The sequence below is a fragment of the Limulus polyphemus genome, unplaced genomic scaffold, assembly GCF_000517525.1.
Source record: "Limulus polyphemus unplaced genomic scaffold, Limulus_polyphemus-2.1.2 Scaffold660, whole genome shotgun sequence".
Taxonomy (NCBI): domain Eukaryota; kingdom Metazoa; phylum Arthropoda; class Merostomata; order Xiphosura; family Limulidae; genus Limulus; species Limulus polyphemus.
The window spans coordinates 449,968-472,481 of NW_013666270.1; the positions used below are offsets into that span (position 1 = coordinate 449,968).

The window sequence follows — 22,514 nt, forward strand, 5'->3', positions numbered from 1 at the left end:
AGTAGCACGTGCATTACATAATTCCATAAGATAAGGTGAGTTTCATGTTCACCAAGTGATTTACAACTGTGTGGTGGTATTAGTAGTTAGACACGGTTCAAAGGGCAATAAAACAATACAAGTTAAGTAGAAACAGATGTATACCGTTAGGAGCTTTAAGCTATTTAGGATAAACAAATCTAGTTTCCTATTACTATTTGAAGTTATTCTAGAAATAAAAAAAGGTAATTTAGATTCTTTCCTAATTTTTATGGTGGTTACGAGATCGGTCAATTTTACCGACACTGTATAGGGTAGAAAATATAACAGATAAAGTATAAAGTTTTACTGAAAAAAAAAACTTTTGAGATTATGCAAATAAAATTTGACAATTTTCTAAGAAAAAATAGTGTTTTTAATCTTAAAATGAAAAGCAATTTGTACTCATGGCAGTCAGCTTGACGACTCCTTATGTTCACAGAGAAATTTTTAAAAATATACTTCATTAAAAATCATGATTTTTTTTTGTTTACAAAAGACATAAGGTTTACTGAAAGTCTGTGAAATTTTGTGAAGACACACAAAACATATTAGAAATTATAGTATGCAAACTCTAAAGGTCAGTTTGGAGTCAAGAACTCAGTTAAATTGGTTGAGCCTGTAGCAAGAAAGTTAATATACAGGTAATGTTTGATGGTAAGTTGTGAACACAATATCAGGTAGCATTGTCAGCTAATTCTGTCTTTGAAACAACACTTGAAACCTACTGTTTTCTTACAAAAAACTAGGCTGTATTTGATGTAATGATTATATCCTCACGAGCAAGATATTTTCTGGTTATCCTTTGTAATTATGGAAGAAAAACAGTGAAGATGCTGGCTGGAAAGATAGTAGTAACAGTGCATAAAGAAGATGTAACTGAAAGTAATGGTTGTGTTAGTGTTACTAAGGTTGCACTGTGCTAGAAGATGAATACACACAGTTGCCAGTACACCTGAGACAGCAGGTCAAAGATTGTGCAGATAATTATAGTTCAGTATTTGTTGAGACAGATGGTTGATTGTGGAGAAGATCCTTACTGAGCATCATGGAAAGAAACTGTCAAACAAACTTCCATGGAGTACCAGGGATGTATCTAGTGTTGAGATACATTGAATACTGAAGAGTGGAATCACTCACTCTTCAGAGAGTACCTGATTGTCATTAATAGTTATTGCATGAAAGAACAGAGGTGCTCCAATATTCTTTATGGTAATGCGTATCAATGCATTTCTGTTGCTACACACAGGTGAGTGTATTGATGTGTTGTAAGGACCCTGCATTTTATAGATATCAGGATTTAGTTCAATAGATCTTGTCTTTTGTTGCTGGGAAGTTGAGATAGATGAAGAAAGCAAGTATAAAACTGATTTTGGCATCTGAAAGGGTTTATATGAATTTTGCATTATGCTTTTTGGTCTTTGCATTTCTGCAGCTTCTATCATGTGGTTGATGGAACCAATATTAAATTCTTTTCAATGGGAGCAGTATCAAACTAATGTTAAAATATTTTTGTATTTGATTGTATGATTCAGGCTGCAGTTGATAATTTGGATATGGTATTATAATGTTTGTAACAAGTAGATTTGAAACTGAAGCCAGAGAAATGTTCTTTCATGCAGATATATGTAGAGTTTCTTCAATACATAGTGAGTAGGAATGGAGTGTCTACCTATCTTTGTAAAGTCCAAGCAGTGGTAGACTGATCTGAACCTACAAATAAGAAAGAAGTCCAAAGTTTTCTTGGATTTGCTTCATACTACATACATTTTATGGCCAACTTTTCATCTATAGCAGCACCAGTATCACCATTAACTAAAGTTGAATCTCATTTTAAATATACTGAGGATTGTATACAATGATTTCAATAACTAAAATGTGTCATAATTAATGCTTGAGTGTTAGCTTACCCTGAGAGAGAGTTGTCCCATTCATTCTACATATGGATTCGTGACAGTGGAATTGGAGCAGTGCTAACCAAAGTACAAGATATGCAAGTTGTATGTTCATACCTGTTAAGTACCATTACCGTATAATGAATAGGAGATACTTCCACATTAATGTTCATTAAGCACTTTTGGCATTAGTTGTATTAGCAAGAATTTACTATCTGAGTTGAACATATATTGTTAAAATGGCTGATGAACTTTAGGGAGATGGAAGGTATGGTATGGTACCATGTTGGATCACAGTGTTACAGGAGTATATTTTCACTGAACAGCACTGATGGGACTGGCACCATAGTAATAGAGGTAAGCTTTCTTGCTGGCAGGTGAGTGCTTGTCTGTTAGTATTGACTGGATGCACACATCTTTACCAGTGACAAAACAAGTGGTGTGTACCTCACTAGCAAATGGATACAAACTTACCAAAGGAAAATCTATGAGAAGAACAAGTAAAAGATATAGACTTTGCTTGGGTGCTGCTTTCTGTGCAGGAAAGAGAAACATGATCCTTGACCTATTATGTAGCTAGTAGTTTTGGGAGTCATACAAGCCAAAGTACTTTGAATGTTGCATAACACCAGGGAGTATCTTTTACCACAGCCATTTTGTGGAGATGAATTTACTGGTAACTTTCCTGCAAGGATTTTGAGTAATGATGTAAATACTACTTGCTGTGTAGTGCAGAGAAAAACTGTTTGCACCAGGGAAAACTGTCAGTAAGTTGTTAGTTCACCATTCCAGAGAATAACCTTGGATATAGTCAGACCTCTTCCTGAGACTGACCATGGTAATTGATACCTCTTTATGATAATGTATTACATTACTGAATTGGCTGAAACATATTCAGTAGTTGAAACACTAGCTCATACAGTTGCTGACATGTTGGCTGAACAGTATGTAGCCCTTTTCAAAGTATTAGAGGAGATCCTTACTGATCAATGAGAAAACTTTAACTGTAAGCTGTTTACCGAGTTATGTAAGGTACTGGGAGTTGTGAAAACTTTTAATTTTTCCCATAATCCTTGGCCAGAAAGTGAAGTGAATGGTTTGAAAGTTTGTAAGTTAAGATTGAATGGACTAGGATGATCACTTGCCATACATAATGATGGAATAACATGTATCACGGCAACAGTGCACTTGCAGTTTTCCAAATATGCTAATGTTCAGACTCTGAGGTTACTCTCCTGGTAGTTTTCATGTATATCTCCCACCAACTGCAGAATTGCCATAATTGCTATATGTGCAGAGTTGTGAATCATGTTAGTTGATGCGAGTGAGTTAGCACATCAGTAGTTTAAAAAGCAGAACTGAAAGACAAAAAAGAACTTATGATAAGACAATAAAAGAACACCAGTTTGAACAGGAGATTTATTGAGACTATGGTACACGCCATCAGCTTGAAAACCACTGGACTGGCCCTTATTTTGTTCTGCAGTGACTTAATCTGTCAAATTGCAAGCTTAAGTGTTCATGTGGTGTGCAAAACATCTCAGATACGTTGATAAGCTGAAACTATGTTACTGATCAGTCTTTGCTGTTGAAATATATTTGTATGCTATTTCTGATTAAAGAATAGAGTCAAAACCTTGCTGTTTATATAGCTGTACTACCTGTACAGGACAAAGTCTGCTAGGGAAAGCTGATCTCAAAAGTTACAGTGTATAGCAGTGAGAAATAAAGCATAGAGATAGTATTTTTATACATTAGCTATTCTTTCATGATATATGACAAAAAGTGCAGAGCTTAACCTTGTTCATAGCCTTGAATCTCCAATTTACACTTAACTCTGTATAACTGTTAAAGCAATTAAGAGAATTTGAGTGCTGATCATTATTGTACCTTTTGAGGTCAAGAGAGAAAAATCAATGACTGTTAGTTTACGGCAGGCCAGGTAACATTATAGTGTAACCCACATGTAGTACCTTCAACAAGACTTTTACTGTAGTCATTCAGTTTTAGCCAGATTGGGGCTACAATTGCATTTTTGTTTTGTTTTCTTATGTCATTTGGTGAAGTGCCATGTTGGGTGCTGTTCTAACAGTACCTCAGAACCAGTACAGCGCTCAACCACTGTATGTTGGCATACATGCATGTGATACTGTTTAAGTTTGAGAGTGGTATAGAAGGCTGCTAAGATTGGAGTAGCAGAATGTATTTGCTTTTAATGAATAGTTTTGAAATATGTACATTCAGCTCTACATTGATAGTGAGGAGCACTTTAATATGTACTTGGATTGTAGGTTTCACCAATCACCACTTTACTCTAACACCTAAGCTTTTGACTGTCTCCATAATTGGCTGACCAACCCATGTCACTGCTTTCTTAAAATATTGACTTTTTACAAAGTAACAGATGATGTCTTCATTCTTGCTCTGACTACTGACCAATTCAGTAGTGATTAACTTTATTTAAATTGTGTTCCAGACAATCTCTATTCATTGCTATGAAAATTGTGCTAGATCTGTTCATGTATCCATGCATTGAGTTCAACAATTTAACTTGTATGCTGCTGAATGGTGACTATTAAGTACATTATAACCTGGCATTGTCCATACTCCACACCTGTTGAGGTTGATAAACTGCTGTCAGTTCCCATATTCCTCATAATCATGCCCAAAAATAATGAGTCAGAAGATGAGATGTTACAAGAATCGGGTGCTAGCTCAGCACACACCAATTCCTGATATTCCTGGAGTTGTACAGATAGTGAATGCACCTCCTGATTTATCTTTCAGCAAATCAGGAGCCTCCTCTTCCCAGTAAAGGAATGGTTGTTGAAGCCAGGACCAAGCAAGCCACAGCCAAAAGGAGAGAAGGAGCTGAAATTTAACCCAAACACCAAGACTCGCTGTTATTCATCCTGTCCTGTAGAGGGATGCCATGAGAACTAGTGGGATAAAAACAAAATGTAAGCACATTGATGGAACCATGAGTGAAGCCCCATATTAACATTCCAGAAGAGCTAGACCCGCAGGCAGTGATGAAGTGGAGATATCACTATTAGGATCAAGCAAAGAGCTGAAATGCCTCCTGGAGTGAGGAGGACTGCTACTGGGAGCATGAGAAAGACAATCCAAGGGTCACCAATTGGATGCTATTACAGAAAAAGCTGGCTGAGTCTCATACAAACCTCCACAAAGTGATGGAATTTACACAGAATCTGTTGTCCAAGGGATTTTTGTTAAAAATGGTTCTGGATAATCTATTTGTCATATTGAAGAAGGTCCACTGGAATTCCTAAATGTAAATATGTATATATTGTAAATTTTGATATTTTTTTATCTTTTTGTTCATTTAACTGTTTTTGCTCTTTTTACATATAAATCTTTGAAAAGATTTTGTCTTAAATGTACTTTTGTTGTAGTGTTTCATTTAACCCTACACTTACGTGCACTGTTTTCTGTGCATATTACATGGTTTTACTTAGTACATTCAAAGTCTAATTAAGCAACTTTACGATAATGTATGCCAATGAAATTAGATTAAAATTTACATTATAGTTCAAAGTTTTATATATCTAAATTTAAATTATTTTATTTCAAAAGAAATCTTAATGAAAAATTCTTAAAATTTAAGTTTTGTTGTCACATGATGCACAAATTCACAAAATCTTAAATTTATGACTCTGTTAAATACTTTTTCATGTACATTAAACTTCTGTGAATAGACGAAAACTAGGTTAATTGCTTTGTTTGCATATCCTTCTTTCAAATTCCTTACAGCTAATTCTTCCCTGCCACAAGAAATAGATTTTGCTAACTCCTGATTCATGCCACACCCACCTTCTAGACTTCAAAGTGAACTTGGATACCACTCTATTTAATTAATGTAATGTTTATAACCATTCAAAAGCTTTCGCTTTGGTCTACATAATACTGTCAATCTTCTCAAATTATTGACACGGGCAATGTCATTTTACCAATGGAGAGTTGGAAGTATAATGATCAAGGCAACAGTCTAAACAGGAATTTTTTTAAACCCATATATAGCTTTGTTAAAAAGTAAGCTAAATTACAATGTTTTTTGTAGTATTAATCTATTAATTTAAAATTTTTTCGTACTTCAAAATACGTATATAAAATTTACAAAAGTTAATTTGTTTATACTCTCCATGTGTAAGATTCAATAAGGCTTACAACATGGGTTAGTAAATAGGTGCATGAGGGCAAAGATTTTTTTAACATTGTTATATCCTTGTTATCTATAAATTTTTTATTTAATGTTCCTTATTTTAAGAAAAAACATATGCATACATATGGTAACAAAAATGTCACTGTATTTTACAAAATACTAGTAAGACTGAGAAGAGTAAGAGGTTTTTACTTTGTAAGCCAGTTTTATTGTAGATAAGTATAGTATAATTATGACTATTGAACTTGTGTTATAACATCAAGGGAGAATAAAAGCAAATAATACAAAATTAGAAACTTGGCAATTTAGGAAATTTCAGAAGGATAAAATGACTTACAAAAATCAGGGAAATAAATTTATAAGAAAAAGAACAATGTAAGTACAAACTATATGAAGTAATGGAAAGTTGTACAAACTCAAAAATGAATGGGAATATTTACTTATCATGAAAAAGAATACCACTACTGTACATACAAAACTGTATGAATTAAAAGTTGTAAAAACTCTAATATGTAAAAATTAATGGGAATATTTACTCATCATGAAAAAGAATACCACTACTGTACATACAAAACTGTATGAATTAAAAGTTGTACAAACTCTAATATGTAAAAATGAATGCAAATATTTACTCATCATGAGAAGGAACACCACTACTGTATATACAAAACTGTATGAATCAATGAAAACACATACAAACTGTGATATATAAAATCTTATATAAATGTTTACACATGATAACACCAGAATAAAAGGATTGAGAATGGTAAGAACTTTCAGAAAACATAAAAAGTTGTATGTATAAAACTGTTATTGGATGGAAATTTATATATATATATATATATATTTCAAACCTTTTAGAAAACTGCAAAAGTCTACTTATGATGGCATACATAGAATTATAAAACTGCTCTTGACACAGGAGCATCATTACTATATATATACAAAAGTGTATAGATCAAAGAAAAGTTTTACAAAAATAGTTCAATAGAAAAAAAAAATGTAAAAGTAAGAAAACATGTAGCAGTTTCAGAAAATATTACTTTCAAATAAAAAGTAATCACTAATGGGGAGATGTTACTGTCTAAGATATTTGTTAGTTTGTAGAGAAACTGTAAAAGGAAAATAGCAGAAACCATCCAAACCTTTACCAAGTACATAAAAAATACTTCAGAAACTTTTAACTAATTTATTTTGACAAATTTTATGATGTTAGAATATGAAAAACAAATCAACTATGATAATTACAGCAGTTGTTTATGTACTAAGTAAAAGTTTAACTTTTTTGAAGAACAGCTCTCGTGTGATATTCTTCAAAGTATTTCATACATAGAAACTCATCACAGAATTTACATTTCATCTGTACCCTATTGATTTTAAAACAGAGTCTGCATCTCTTCCTTTGACTTCTCTCAACAAGTATTGGGTAATGCCTGCCAAGAGTGAGTCTCAGAGGTAAAGAGTCTTGCACAGTTTTTGATAGTGGTGTATGAGAAGTACCTGGTTTGCTTTGAAGTAAAGGTTGAACAAGAGCAGTGATCAGGACCATTCAGAAGGCCTTCTGGGGCAATTCTGGCTTGTTGATTTTCATTTTGTACAGTATGTAAGCATTCACAATTGACAAATCTAAAAGTTGAAAAAACAGTTTTTATACCATTTTATTGTTTTTCATCCAGTAGAATAGTAATTTGTGTGTTGATTATTCATGTCCCCTCCTTCATAAATTTGTTGTAGTCCACAGCTAACTGGGGTTTTGTAACTTCTGTATCCTTCCCTCATCTTTTCACAGTTGTCATACTACTAGAGTGGAAAAGGCAGAAATGTATCATTTGTCAGTCCATTTTACAGCTGTCAAAGTGCCACATTTAAACTATTGTGCTTTCCCTCTCTGTAGGTTTGTAGCAACCAGTTATTGTGAGAAATACAGTCTATCTTTCTTGCGTATACCACAAGTGTATGTTCCAACAGCCAATAATTTGTAAACTAAACGAGAAGTGTAAAAGTTGTCCACAAAAACTCTGTGGTGTAGTCTGTTGTAGTTGTTCATTGGTCCCATCACAACATTGTCTGCAAGACCCCTAGCTGCCATTTCTCCCTCTTTCCCTGTGTATATTTTAAACTTTAGACAATATCTGCTCAAGGCTTCTGTCAGGACCCACAGCTTAATACCACAATTGACAGATACTCAACATTTATTAGGAGAGTAGTGGAAAAAAAGGACTTCAGACGAAGGTCTATGATAGGTCTTACTTTGAAAAGTTTTATCATAATTAGGAGCAGTTTTAGGAAGAGCATTAGTATTGTTATGGAAATGTAAGAATCTATGAATAGCATAAAACCTGTCGCTAGATAAGATAGTAGTAAACCTTGGAGTATGGAAAAGAGGATAGGTAGACTGACCAGTAGTCAAAAATAGAAGGATAAGGCTTAAGACTCATAGCTATAGAAAGACCAAAGGAAGCTAAAATATTTTCATCAGTAACATCCACATTAGTCCAATTTACACTTTTTTTAACTGTAGATTTGTTGTGTTGTTTATCTTGAGCATATCTGTTTGTTTTGGCTATAATTAATTGTAAAACTTCTCTTGTGAAAAAAAAAATCAAAAAACATTTTTAGCAGAGGTAACCTGTTAGGAAATAGGTCCACCTCTGTAAGAAGTGGGCAGCAGAATTTGTTCACCTTTAGTGACCTCCACCAAGGTCCAGGTATTGGTGCAGGTAAGAAACAGTCCTACTTTTGATTCCAACTCTGACCTGACCTGTCTTTCTTTGTTGGTGACTCATCATATGATGTACCTGGTCTGGTTGGTTCAGGAGCATCCTCATATGAAGAAGGTCTTTCACCAGCTACCTCCTTATCTGTCCACAGGACAGAATCAAGAAGAGTTGGTTCAAGATATTTGGTTATTTACTTTTAAACATGGCTTCTGTCAGAGGCTTCAAAAGAGTAGAATCAAATTCTTGAACTTCAGATGCCTATAACAGGCCTTCTTGATTAGACAAAAATGAAACACTTAGGAGGAACTCTACTACCTCTTGAGAAAAGATGTTTTTCTTTCTTAGCTCTTTGTTTTTCAGATTCCATTTCTAGAAGAAAAAAAAAGACTGTTACATTCATTTTCAATTCCATATCATTTATTTATATTACATATATTGTGTATTATTACATTTGTTCCATTTTTTGTATCATTAAATATTTATATTATATGTATTCTATAACATGTATCATTTCTTTACATGTATATATATTGTCTTATGTGTATGACAGGTTTCAGTAGCAGTACATGTTATGCTTAGACACAGAAACAGCTACACTAGATTTTGATCAATAACTATATATCAGACTATTCAACAGAGGTTCCTTATATATTATAAATAATGTTTACTTGTAGGTAATTGTTGCTAAACTCTTATGTATTTATGACTGTAGCACAGGAAACAAGTTTAACAAGAACAGTAGTTTACTAAAAATGTGTGTGTTACAATATATTTTGCAATGTGTATCATAGGTTTCAGAAGCAGTAAATGTTATACTAAAATGCAGAAATGGCTACACTAGATTTTGATCAACAACTATATACATATATATATTTTAAAACTATTGAACAGAAATTTCATATCTATTATAAATAATGTTTACTCACTTGTAGCTAGTAGGAGGTACACACAGACGAACTGAAATAAGATGCAAAATTAGAAATGCTAGCTAACACAAAATGGACTGTTTTTATATTACTAGAGGCTGGTTGTTTATAGGTTGATGTGTAAACATTGACAAATAGAAAATAGAATATTTATAAGCATCTACACTAATTAATTTATACATTTATACTGCTACATTTTGCACATCCTGGAGGTTTGAAAGCTAACACCCATATACCATTAAAGTTTATGAGATTGGATTGGAGTTGTATCATAAACATTTGCACATATTCAAAGTGCTGTTCTATTAGTCTGAGCAATTCGGATTGCAAGCACAGTCATGTAAAAAAGCAAATGGATTCTATGTTATGTTCTTGAAGCAGGGGATAAGTAGTGTCGGAAATATATACTTGTTTGCTCTTGGAAGTACCTCACTATGGTCCATTGAAACAGTAATGGCACAAGCAGTAAATCATTGCCTTATGTTCAGCAAGTTTCAAAGTGTGTTGCTAAAAGTAAAATAAATAGGGGAAACAGAAGTGAAAAGGTTAGAAGTAGAAATTGTCAACATAAGTACTTTGTGATCAATACTAACAGAACTACACATTTTATTTTGCACTTGTACAACATTTCTCTTCATTACAGCTTGATTACTTGTCTACAGTCAGGAGAGTGAAGTATATGTTATGATGGAGCATATAACAGATATAAAGACTTACTGAAAGAAAAACGTTTGATATATATTTAGGAGGTTTCAGAGATTACACAAATGAACTTTTAAAGTTTTCACAGGAGGAAATGTATTTTGAATCATAAAATCAAAATCACTTTGCATCGGATAGTCAACATTCTGAGGGTCGTTGAGTCCTTCTATATTGAGATTACGTTTAATTTTGATATTGGTAATGCTTTCCATTTTGAACTGAATATTAACTAAACATTTCATGTAACAAAATAGCTTATCACTCACTTATGTTTAGAATATCATAGATTTTATGTATTGTAGTTGAAAATTATCTATACCTAGTTGACTGTATGGCACTTGTGTTAAAACATATCACTTAAAAATCACAGCTTTTGAGGCTGTACATCTTTCGTTGGTTTTTCTGAGGCTCATGAGATGAAGCATTTTGAAGGTATAATGTTAATAAGTTTTTTTTCTTCACATAAGTGTCGTTCATCTTGTTTAGAAACACATATGTTATACATTACACTTTTTTATATATAGTGTTTTAGATAACTCTGTAGTAGATAGTTACAAAGTTATTAATTACTCAAATACTTTTTTTTTGTAGGGCTTACCAGAAACTTCTGGCCTCTTAACTACAAAAAACCTACAGCAACTGATAGGTGTCATGGAATGTGAACTTCCAAACCGTCATTTATACGAATTCACAGGAAATATCAGACTGCATGGGACACAGTAAGTAGATAAAGTTATGTTTTTATATCATACAAGATTACATTTGAAATGACGCAAAATACTCAGAAAAACTGAATAAAACTAAATTTATTATTATTGTTTTAAATAGGCATTTGAGTATTTAAAATATTAGAAAAATTAACAAATGAAGAAGCAAAACCAGAAACAATAAAGAGTAAAACAAAATTTCACAAGTGAAACTAATCCAATTAAAAAAGCTATTGACTAACCAAATAAATTTTTTAATTCCAAAAATAATCTTTCAGTGTAGTACAAAATAAATGCTGTCAGTATTTTGAGTTTTTATCCTGGTTTCTCTTAAATGTTTGCACAGAAACTGACTCCACTGTATTTAGGCAGAACATTCATACATCAGTCACACTCTGGCTGAAAAGTCTGCTTTTTTGTACTCTCTTTTCTTTTTAAGTGACCTCATCTGTCATTATTCAAAAATCTGTTCATAATTTATATCCACTTTTCCTGTTAATATTTTTGTATGTTTCAATTACTACTTGCTATGGACTTGGTCAAATCGACCGAGTTTGTGACCTCAAATATACTTTTATAGTTTCCATGCTATAACTTTTAATATGTACCGTGTCTCTTCATAAAACTTTGCAGGCTTTTAGTAAGCATTAAGAGTTTTTTGCAGACAAAAAATTAGAAGTTTTAATGAAATACTTTTATTAGAATTTTCTCTATGAATATTTGGAGTCAAAGTGTTGACTACTGTGAATGCAAGATGATTTTCATATTATGATTAAAAATACTTTTCTTTGTCTGAAGATTCTCAGATTTTATTTACATAACCCCTTAAACCTCTTGAATAAATTTCAAACGTTTTTGTCACTAAAACTTTATATTTTATCTGTTATTTTTTGTAACCTAATCTATATGAGGTTGGTCAATTTGACTGACCTTGTATCCACCATAAAAAATATGAAATAAATCTAAATTACCCTTTTTTTCTTTCTAGAATGACTTCAAATTGTAACATGAAACTATATTTGTTTATCCTAAATAGCTTAAATCCTGTAACAGTATTCATCTATTTCTACTTAATGTTTTTTGTTTTATATCCCTTTGGACTGTGTCTAACTAATAATCCCACCACACAAGTTGTAATTCACTTGGCGAATGTGTTGTTCATGTTACCCTATCACATTATGTAAGTTACAGGCTGCTCACGTGTGTACCTGTGAAAATCTTTTATTATTATTATTATTTTTCATTATCCTACCTAATCTAACTTTATCTAACATTATAAGTTTATAGTTTTTAAATATTAGTTACTTTTGTAATAATAATAAGTAAAGAATACACATGGAAGAACAAGAAATATAATACCTACCTGGATCTTTTTTTTTTTTTGCTGTTGACTGTCAGTTGAACTTAACCCTACTTTTTTATACTAATGGCACTACTCACTAAATATATTTTAATTTAATTGTATAATGAACCTAAGAATAGAGAATAATAACGTGTAACAAGGGGGCAATGTCCAGTAACTATAATTTTTCTGGGTTATAAACTATGCGATAAGAGCCCTTAATAATTCATCTAAGCTCGATGATGTGTATCCCAAGGGAATAAAGTTTGAACTGGAGGTGAAATAGGCATTTCTTTGTACAGAAAACAATGTAATGTAATACATCATTTGATAGAATGACTCTTTGGCTTCCTATTGGTTATAAATAGTATAGTATTAAACATCAGAGAATTATTGGCAACTTGTGAAATAGAAGATGTGAAAGGTGGACATGGGAAAAGGGGTCTGATTTTTTATTTTATGGATTTGTAACCAAATAAGATTGAACGATATAATAATTGTGTTTTGCTTGAGTGATAACAATATGATAATGAGTAAATAGTCTTAAATTTCTTACTTCTCGGAAGGGTGCTAAATAAATTAGAGAAGAGAGGATACCAAGAGAGTAGATGTCACAACTTTCTTACTAGGGTCATATTGAGGATCTTTTTAAAATATTTCTTTGTAAAATTAAGAACCTAAACTTATATCAAATTTTAATTTATTAACTATGTTTTTATAAAGTTTATTCATATATCATGATAATAAAGTAGTATAATCAATTTTTGAACCTAACTCATTGAAAGTTCATGACATTTATAGAAAAGAATGTCTGTATGGATAGAGTTAAAACACTCCTTAACCCGCTCTTTTTCAACCTTAATAACTTAAGTGTTTTCCTTCTGACATCATATTCCTTGTTCCTTATACCTCCATTAGTTGGGTAACTCTTTCTTAAGGAATGCAAAAATATAAATTAAGTGTTGTGAAAATATACTACTGTGTTTCAAGAAATTTTCATAAAGTGAGGATTTTATAATAGAGGATAAATAATAGTTATTGGTGAAAAAATAGTTTCAATATTAAAAGATATTGAAACTAAATAAAGAGCTGTAGACTTGGTACTGTCACTAATAACTGAAAAAATAATATTCTTACTATTTTCAAGGTTCATACTTCAATAGAATTCTGAGTAAGGAAATATTTAATTAACTTCTATTCATGTCGATACCACCAATTGGGAATTATAATGAAAAAAAATTATGAAAAATTATTGACTTAATGATATGAAAGCTAAGCTATGCAGTATGTCCATCCCTAAGATACCGATGCCAGAAATTAAGTTGGCTATGACTACCTTTGGTCTGTGAGCAATGCCTTCTAGACACAGCCAGATACTGACATTTCCATTCATGTTCAGTTTATCTTCAACTGCCAGAACAAAGTGTGTTGACTGACCCTAGGGTGGTTTTATACAAAGTGCCTGGTGTTGTGGATGGTCTTTCAGTATTCTGGATGTACTCATTTCAACCATGAACTCTGTCTCTCACTCTTTGCACTCTTCTAGGTACATACCACGATGCACCAAGCCCTGCGAGAGCCAGGCCCAACTTGGGCCTTAGTTTCTCAGAGTTGTAGCAGCAATGCTTGCCACCTGTTGTTGCTTGCTTGCATCTGCTGAGACATTTCTTGAAACAGACAGTCTTTTCCATATTGTTGCTCTGCAAGATAGGTCAATTTAGTAACCAAATGATCAACAAGCAAAATAAGTGCTTTGGTCCTATTTTCCAGGATGATGTTTGGCTGAAACATGTCAACCATTGGAGGACTTGAATAGCCTTATGCATTCAGTGGATACCAGTGCTGTTACTTGAATGGGCTTGAGGTTGCCATGATATGAATGTCAGAGTAGAATGGTTTGTTCAAGGTATAGCAACTGTAGGCTTTTTCCTTTACTGTGATTGACCCAATATTACCACCTTATACTGCCCTACCTTAAAAAATGTCTCAGTAATTTTTCAACTAGGATATATGTATGATTAGCCAAAGCCATTGCAGGGTAAGCATTACTGGAAAATGATGCAAATCATTCATGTAGGCAGTGAAGATTTCTGTGGTACTCTCTTCCAAGTCTCGAACTCAGTCTGATGGGTTGCTTGATTTTACCCTGGGTAAAATTTTGTTCATGTCTGTGGAAATCTGTCAGCCAAATTACATATTCACCTGTCTAAAATAAATACTGTACAAGATATACTGTCTCATAATCCCAAAGTTGAATCTTATTTAAGTGGTTGGTGAAGTCTATGGCCAGACCATCTAGACTGAAGATCATACATTGTATGACCATTCCAGACAATTACCTGGCTAAAGTGTTTTAAAAAATGTTCCAAATCTGCATTTGCTGCACTCTTGAATGACAGGGGAGTGACCTGTTTAGCCTCATTCACAGGGAATCATGTTAGTGACTAAAACTTCTCCCTCACCTGTCTTCAACGTCATATGCATATCATAGTAAGTACTCTTAGGGACTTCTACTTTTATGTGAGTATTCAGTCTCTAGGCCAGGATGGCATAACAACAGGTTGCCATCAGCAGAATGCTCATCAGCTCTGAGAAAACCCAGGCTCTTTCTTCATCAATAGTTGCCTTAGCATTATACCTCCTGTCTATTAGTGACTCGCCACTGCTTCATGGTTCACCTATTTCACCACTTAGTGCCCACTGTGAGATAGCTGCTGTTGGTATATGTCATTCACTAATTGCAATTCCAGTCTCTCTCTGGTATTTTCAGTTGGCTTTGACCATAGCTGAGGTTCTGTTACTCTAGGAGGTGAAGGTCTTGGAGTCCTCATTCAGTCTCAGACTTGCCAAATGCTGCACTGCCTCAATGATCTTCAGTTGTGTGTGCTTCCCTTAAGGGGAGAGTATGAACAGCCATTCTAAGTACACCAAATATTGGCTGCTCTTCTTTTTGAGTCATCGGCTGCAATGAGATAGAAGTTGTGTACCTTCACAGTATTGCAAATCTCCAATGTCTAGGAGAAGTTTTATCCTGGATTCAACAACCTTCTCTTACAACTTTCTTCTTTAAGCAACCAACACTTTCTCTTGGTTGTAAGTTTTTTGAGTTGTAGAAAATGCTATCTCCTATAATACAAAACCTTTTCAGCTTAATAAGCGCAAGGTAAAGAGCAATACATACATCAGTAAAGAGCAGAAAATTCCACGATTAGATATCCTGTGGTCATGGTACCAAAACTTTATTCTTTCCATCTATTCTTCCCATACTAGTAGAATAAAAGAATATTGAACAAGATATTTGTCAGAGTAATTCTGAGTTTTCTGAATACTTGAGTTTATTAGGATCAAAGAGACACTGGGCACCATGTAAAATAAAAAAAGCACAGTATTAGTATAACAGAAAACACAAACACAATGTGTGTGCTTGCTTTTGATCAAAGACTGTTTCAATAACAATACTAATGCTCTTCCTAAAACTGCTCCTAATTATGATAAACTTTTCAAAGTAAGACCTATCATAGACCTTCGTCTGAAGTCCTTTGTTTCCACTACTCTCCTAATAAATGTTGAGTACATATAAAACCTGTCAATTGTGGTATTAAGCTGTGGGTCCTGACAGAAGCCTTGAGCAGATATTGTCTAAAGTTTAAAATCTACACAGGGAAAGAGGTTTGGACCCTGTATAGGACTGGAGTAGGGAAAATAACAGATACAATATAGTTTTGCTGAAAAATTATTGAAATTTATTTAGAAGGCTTAAGAGATTATGCAAATGAAACTTGAAAATTTTCAGATGAAGAAAATTATTTTTAATTTTAACTTGAAAATCACTTTGCACTCAGAGCAGTCAACACTTTGACTCCATATATTCATAGAGAAATTTTTAGTAAATGTACTTCATTAAAAATTATGTTTTTTTGTCTTCAAAAGACTTTTAATTTTTTACACTGAGCTAGTGAAATTGCATGATAATATGGAAACTTTAAAGGTCAATTTGAGGTCACGAACTTAGGTGAATTGACTGAACTTGTAGCGAGAGAGTTAATCATCAAAGTTGTTAACAAGTTGTGCACTTAGCATTGCTATATTCTGTCAGTTAAATGTTGTGGTTTATGCAGGGCTGTTATATGGAGTCTTGCCATAATATTTTGCATGTAATATCCTTTATGAGCCAAAACTTCCACACATTTGTCTTGTTGCATTTAAGTCTTGAGTGCCGTGACTGGATTTTTACTACTACTACTACTGCTGGAAATCTATCTGCAGTTGTCAGCAGTGAGGGTGCACTAAATTTTGCATAGATCACTGACACCATTCACTGAGATGTATCCTGACATATGTACTAATCATCAATCATTTTTCACTGTGGAGGCTCTTCATTAATTAACATACTACTCTGTTGTTCATTGTAAAAACAAAAAACAACAGTTCAAACTTGGATTCATCTGTGAAGAGTATTTGGCTCCAGCTTTGTCCATTTTATTATGGTTTATTGTTCTTTTTTAGTAATGGCTTTTGAAAATTTGCATGTTCAGTGTAACCTTTTCATGATAATATATATCTCATTGCGCCAAGTTAACATTCACATCTGTATTTACAGTAAGGTTGCTGCAAGTTTGATACTTGAATGCTTCTCTATCCATAAAGAGCATACCCTGAGATGCTTAATATCTATTTTATAGACTTTAGTTTTCTACCTTGACCTTTTCTGTTATTAACAGTGGCAGTTTTGCTTATCCTCATCAGAGTTTTCCAAACAGTTCATACTAAAATATGAAGTCTTGCCCCAATTTTTTGCATGGAGTTATATCAATCCTGGAAGCAATGACTGGTACCCACTACTACTTCTGGGTATAGTATGACTGCCTGTACCTTTATAGGCTTTATACTGGTGTAGCACTTTCTGATTTTTGGATGGTAATTAATCACAGTGTAAACTATCAACATATGACTACTAAGTGCATTTCATTTTCACGTGATAAAGGAGTGGCATTCCCATAGTGTTTGCTTCTTTTACCATTCTTTTTCACCATCCATAATTATTTCAAATATTGAATTATTTTATTTTCAGAACACTCCCTTTAGGACCAGATCAAATTCTTTTGCGTGGTGCCAAACTGATGAATACCAATTGGGTTTTTGGTAAGTTAGTAAATGTATTTCCCAAACAAAGTATGATGTGTTAGGTGGTCTTCTGAAAAATGTTAAAAATATTCAGATATGTAACAGTGAATTAAAGTAAATGGGTAAAAGTTGTATTGGATAAAATGTTCAAAGTGTAAAGTATTTCTTATTTTATTGCTGTTGGGCTGTCAGGACTAGTATTTTCTATAAATTTTGTGTAAGTTATAAAACATAGTATTTCTTCAGATTATCTATAAAATTAGATGAAAAACTGTATATTGAATAATAATTTTGTGTGAATTTACAATTACAACATTAATTCATAAAATAAGGTGTAAATATTCCTTTTAGTCTTTAAAGTGATAAAGATAGTGCTGTTTTAAGCTTTTATTATTTCCTGAGTTGTGAGCATAATATTACCATTGTGACTACTTTTTCATTGATATGGTGACCAATTGCTAATCTTGTTGTTATTTCAGTTTGAATAAAAAGAAAGAGAAAGGTATTAATCATGAAGTGAAAAATTCAATTTTTTGGAGGCATATACAGTTTTTGTTGATGAATCTATGATGTATTAATTAAGAGAAGGTTACTTCTTTTAAACTTGTTGCACCATTTTTGTTTGTGCAAAATCAAATTGCACACTTTAGTTTGTTTGTAAACAAACCACATCTTTTAAAGTACAAAATCCTCACATATTTAATAATTGGTGAAAAGTACAACTATATTAATTCTGATAAAGTTAAATGCAAGTCTTGATTAAGTTAAAAGCACATGGTACATTATGGCACAGATGAAGCAACTTGAGTTTTTAGTTTATTTTTAACTGGTGTTTTATGACTTATCAAATGAATATCAGTAACCTTCAAATGTCCAAATTCTATGTAAGATACATAGAAATTTCCAGTAGCAATTAGTTGGATTAGTTATGATATTGATGATATTTTTATTTAACATTTTTGTGACTCATATGTTATTATGGACCTTGTACTAACAAATTCAAGTACCCACAAATAATTAATTTGAGGTATAAATATTTCTGAAAAATATGTTTCAAAAACATGCAGAGCCTGTATGGATCTCATTGCTAGTTCTAGAATTAACTAAACAAACAAACATTGCATTTATCAGACTAACTTTTTGTCAGCAATTTTTTGTAAAACTAGGTCATAACCACATGTATATGACTCTTAGATAAATGGGAGTTACTACACAAACATCAGTATCTGATTATTTGTTTCAACATCACTTACAATCCAAAAACATTAACATGGTGAGTTAATACTGATTAAAAGCACAAAGCTGTATTTGTAATATTTGAATTTAGATGATTATTTGCTAGAGGGAGCATGCCATGACATCATGATAATGCAAGATCTAGAAATTTCATGGAAGTTGAAGATTTGTTAATATTTAGAAGCTTCTTATATTAGATGTAGTATAATATTAATAACAGAGAGTTAGTGAATTAATGAGTAATTTGTGAGTTATTCAATTCTGCAATTCAGTTCATTGTGAGTTAGACAGTGATTTATTTAGTCAGTATGTTTGTTATTGAATGATTAGAGAGAGGAGATTGTACAAGTAAGTTTATAAGTAAGTTAGGTATATATTAGTTTCAGAGTTCCTGTTGAAATGTTGTGGGTGAAGTTAGGCCTACTGGTGAACATAGCTTGTAACATATGTTATTGAATAAATAGATTCATCATTATTATTATTATGTGGACTGGACTTTACATGATTTTTACCAAATAAAAAACTAACTCACCCACAACAATATTTTACTGTGTACTGAAATTAATTGTTAGTCTAATTAGTTTAATATTTGCCTATGGTAATGATGAACAGAATTCATTTCCTTCTCTGTTTATGTATATATAAATGTACACAATTTATTAAAATTCAGTCATAAACGTATGCTTACATGCATGCATTCAAGTATGTGAACATTGAAGATTTATAATGATGAGGGTTATGTCCAGTATTACTTAACACCTTTTGTGTGTACATAAAAATGTCACAAAATTTAATAATGCAGTAAGACAGTTCACTGATTGACTTTTATAGGAATTAATTCAGAAAGAGTTATATTAGTTATTCATGGAAAACCTTTTTTATGTTTACAGAGTGCTTTTTTATATTTATATAAAATATAAATTATTATATTATCTCAGTTTTTATTTCTCTAAAACATTAATTAAATATTTCAGTTTGTTGTCACTTGATGATCTCATGATTTAATATATCTGAAGTTTAGAGCTGGTATACAAGAAACAAGTATGTGTAATTTAGACGTGTTCTTGTACACATTCAAAGTACAAATATATATAGCTTGCTTACGAGTAAATTGTGTCAAATTCCAAGAACAGAAGAAAATGTTGTAAAATTTCTTCAGTTCAAGATAAGCCATGTCCACTTCCAAAGTAGAAGCTGTGTGGCTAAGTGACAGTTGTAACTTGAATGCCATGCTTATAACCAATACTAAGAGCAGATTTTCCATTAGAATGTCACCAAATTAACAGTAAATCTAGAAGTACATATATCCATTTACAAATGAGGTGAAACAAAGCTTAGTCCATTTTTGATAGACAGTTAAATTGCATTTCAGTTTTATTTTTATATTTTAGTTGATGTGTTGACATAAATAATCAAAAATATAAAACAAGAAAGGAAAATAAAACTTAAAAAATATGCTGTAAGTGAAAAGGTAAAGATGTGAAATTACACATATGACCCAAAGAAGATATTTTAAGATTATTCAGTGAAGAGGTAAAAGGTATGTATATATTTCCATTTCTTAAATTTTAACATTTAATTGCACTGTATGTTGATGATAATAGCTAGAGTTAGTGATGTTGTAGAGAAAATAGTAAATCAGATATAAACATTTACCTGAAGAAAACTTTTGATATTTCTTTAGGAAATTCTAGAGTTTATAAATATGAAATGTTAAAAATTGTAAGACAAAAATTAGCATTTTTATACTTAACGTGAAAATCACCTTGCAGGTAAACTATTAAAAGACCAATTTCAAATAACTACATTAAATAATAAATTTTTAGTAGAAATACTAGAAAAAATCAAAATGAAATATTTTTCTCAAACTACATACTTTTTCTTGTCAAATTGTAAACAAATTTATCCACTGGTTGTTGTGATTGGAAAGAAATTTAACAAGAGTTACATCTGAAGTACGTTGTTATTATTGGGTTAATAAATAATGTTGTTAAGAAAAACCATTATAAAGAAAGACTTAGATATAAGTACAAAAATTGCAAATATAAATGTAAACACAGCATTTTAAAAAAAATAATGATAATTATCAAGTAAAAAAAAATGAGAATCTGAAATGTATTGAATTAATGACAACAAGGAGGAGTTGATGTTATTATTTAGTGTTGGATGATCATTGAAAATTGAGAGGTTTTCTTTAATAAAGAGTTTGTAATATGTGGTTCCGGAATCAAGAATTTTAAAGTTTTCTAGAAGAATGGGGTGGTTGTTATTCTCACTGTGCAATTAGATACAAGGTTCAGGTGGATTAGTTAACTTATATCTGCCTTAAGCTGATATTCCCATGTGTGTGTGTGATGTATTTGTAGGTGATGTGTAGTTTTACCAGTATAGGTAGCTTTACAGTTACCACAAGTGTATTTATATATGACCCACGAACACATAGGAATGGGTAGAGTGTCTTTGGTTTTAAACATATTTTTACTTCTAACTGTTGACGTAATTACTAAATGTAGCTTAATTTGTGAGTAATATGTTTGGATTTGATGTTTGAGTTTAAAACTTTGTTTGCCGATGAAAGGATGTTAAAACTAGTGAATATTTTGAGACAATGTGTGGCATTTTGGTAGGTTCTATTTTATTTCTAAAAATTTTAATGTGATCAAGTGTAAGAAATTAAGGGGATTACGATTACTTTGTAATATGTTATGAATTTTTGAAATTTCTGAGTGAAGACAGAAGTAGTCAGGACAGATATTATATGCTTTGTTTAGAAGATTTAGAACAAGGTTATGTTTGAAGGAGTCTGGTATGAAAGTGTCGAAATGAATGTATAAGCCAGTAAATGTTTTCTTAAAGTAAACAGATGTGGCAAAGAGATTATTTGTTTTGTTTACTTGGAAGTCTAAAAAACCTAAGTTATTGTTTTCATCTCACATGTAAAGTTTGTACATGAATATTGTGTGTTTAGGTATTCTAAAAACTTCTTGACATGATCAGTCTTATGAAAGAGTAGAATAGTATCATCAGTGTATCTTCTATATAATACAGGTTTGTAATAAAGGGGGCAATTATCCAGCCAATGATGTTTGAAATAACAGAGAAAAATATTTGCAAGGGTTGGACCTAGAGGTGATCCCATCACAACTTGGTCTATCTGGTCATAAAATGACCATTAAAAACAAAGTAATTATCCTTGAGAGCCAATTTAAGAAAATGCTCGATTTTTGTTGGTTAGAGTGCAGAGCATTTTTGGTTGGGAATACCTGTTTACTAATTATTTTGTTTACTCAAGTGGTATGTTAGTAAATAAGTGTTGAATATCAAAGCTGGCCATAACAAATTGATTTGTATTAGGAAATTTAGATATCTTTTCAGCAAAGAAAAAAAGAATCTTTAACAGTAAACTCTTTCAACCCAAGATCTGTCCCTGAGACTGACCTTGTAACCATTTTGTGCTTTTTATAGTTTTCATGCTATAACATTTAAATTAGTAAGTGAATGTTAGCAAAATGTGGCAGTTTATCAGTAAACATTACAATGTTTTCATATGCAAAATATCAAATTTTTTTTATTAAGTCTTAAGGTTTGTAAAGCAGTGTTTCTCTCATGCCTTTTTTTTCTTTTCACATCTTGCCTATTTATCATGCAAAGTAATTTTCAT

General features: G+C 32.0%; 1 protein-coding gene across 5 annotated transcripts in view; it reads left to right on the plus strand.

Moving 5' to 3' along the window:
* The window catches only part of LOC106459779 (phospholipid-transporting ATPase IA-like), an 88,033-nt gene extending 70,325 nt beyond the window's left edge, over window positions 1-17,708 (plus strand). For 4 of the 5 annotated variants that reach the window (XM_022386319.1, XM_022386320.1, XM_013919437.2 and 1 more), the window contains 2 exons: window positions 11,036-11,163; window positions 17,565-17,708. In XM_022386319.1, the coding sequence (XP_022242027.1) occupies window positions 11,036-11,163; window positions 17,565-17,679 (243 nt within the window). In that variant the 3' untranslated portion in view covers window positions 17,680-17,708. The remainder of the gene's footprint in view (window positions 1-11,035; window positions 11,164-17,564) is intronic. The other variant, XM_022386322.1, reaches the window with a different exon arrangement.
* Window positions 17,709-22,514: the final 4,806 nt, after the last annotated feature.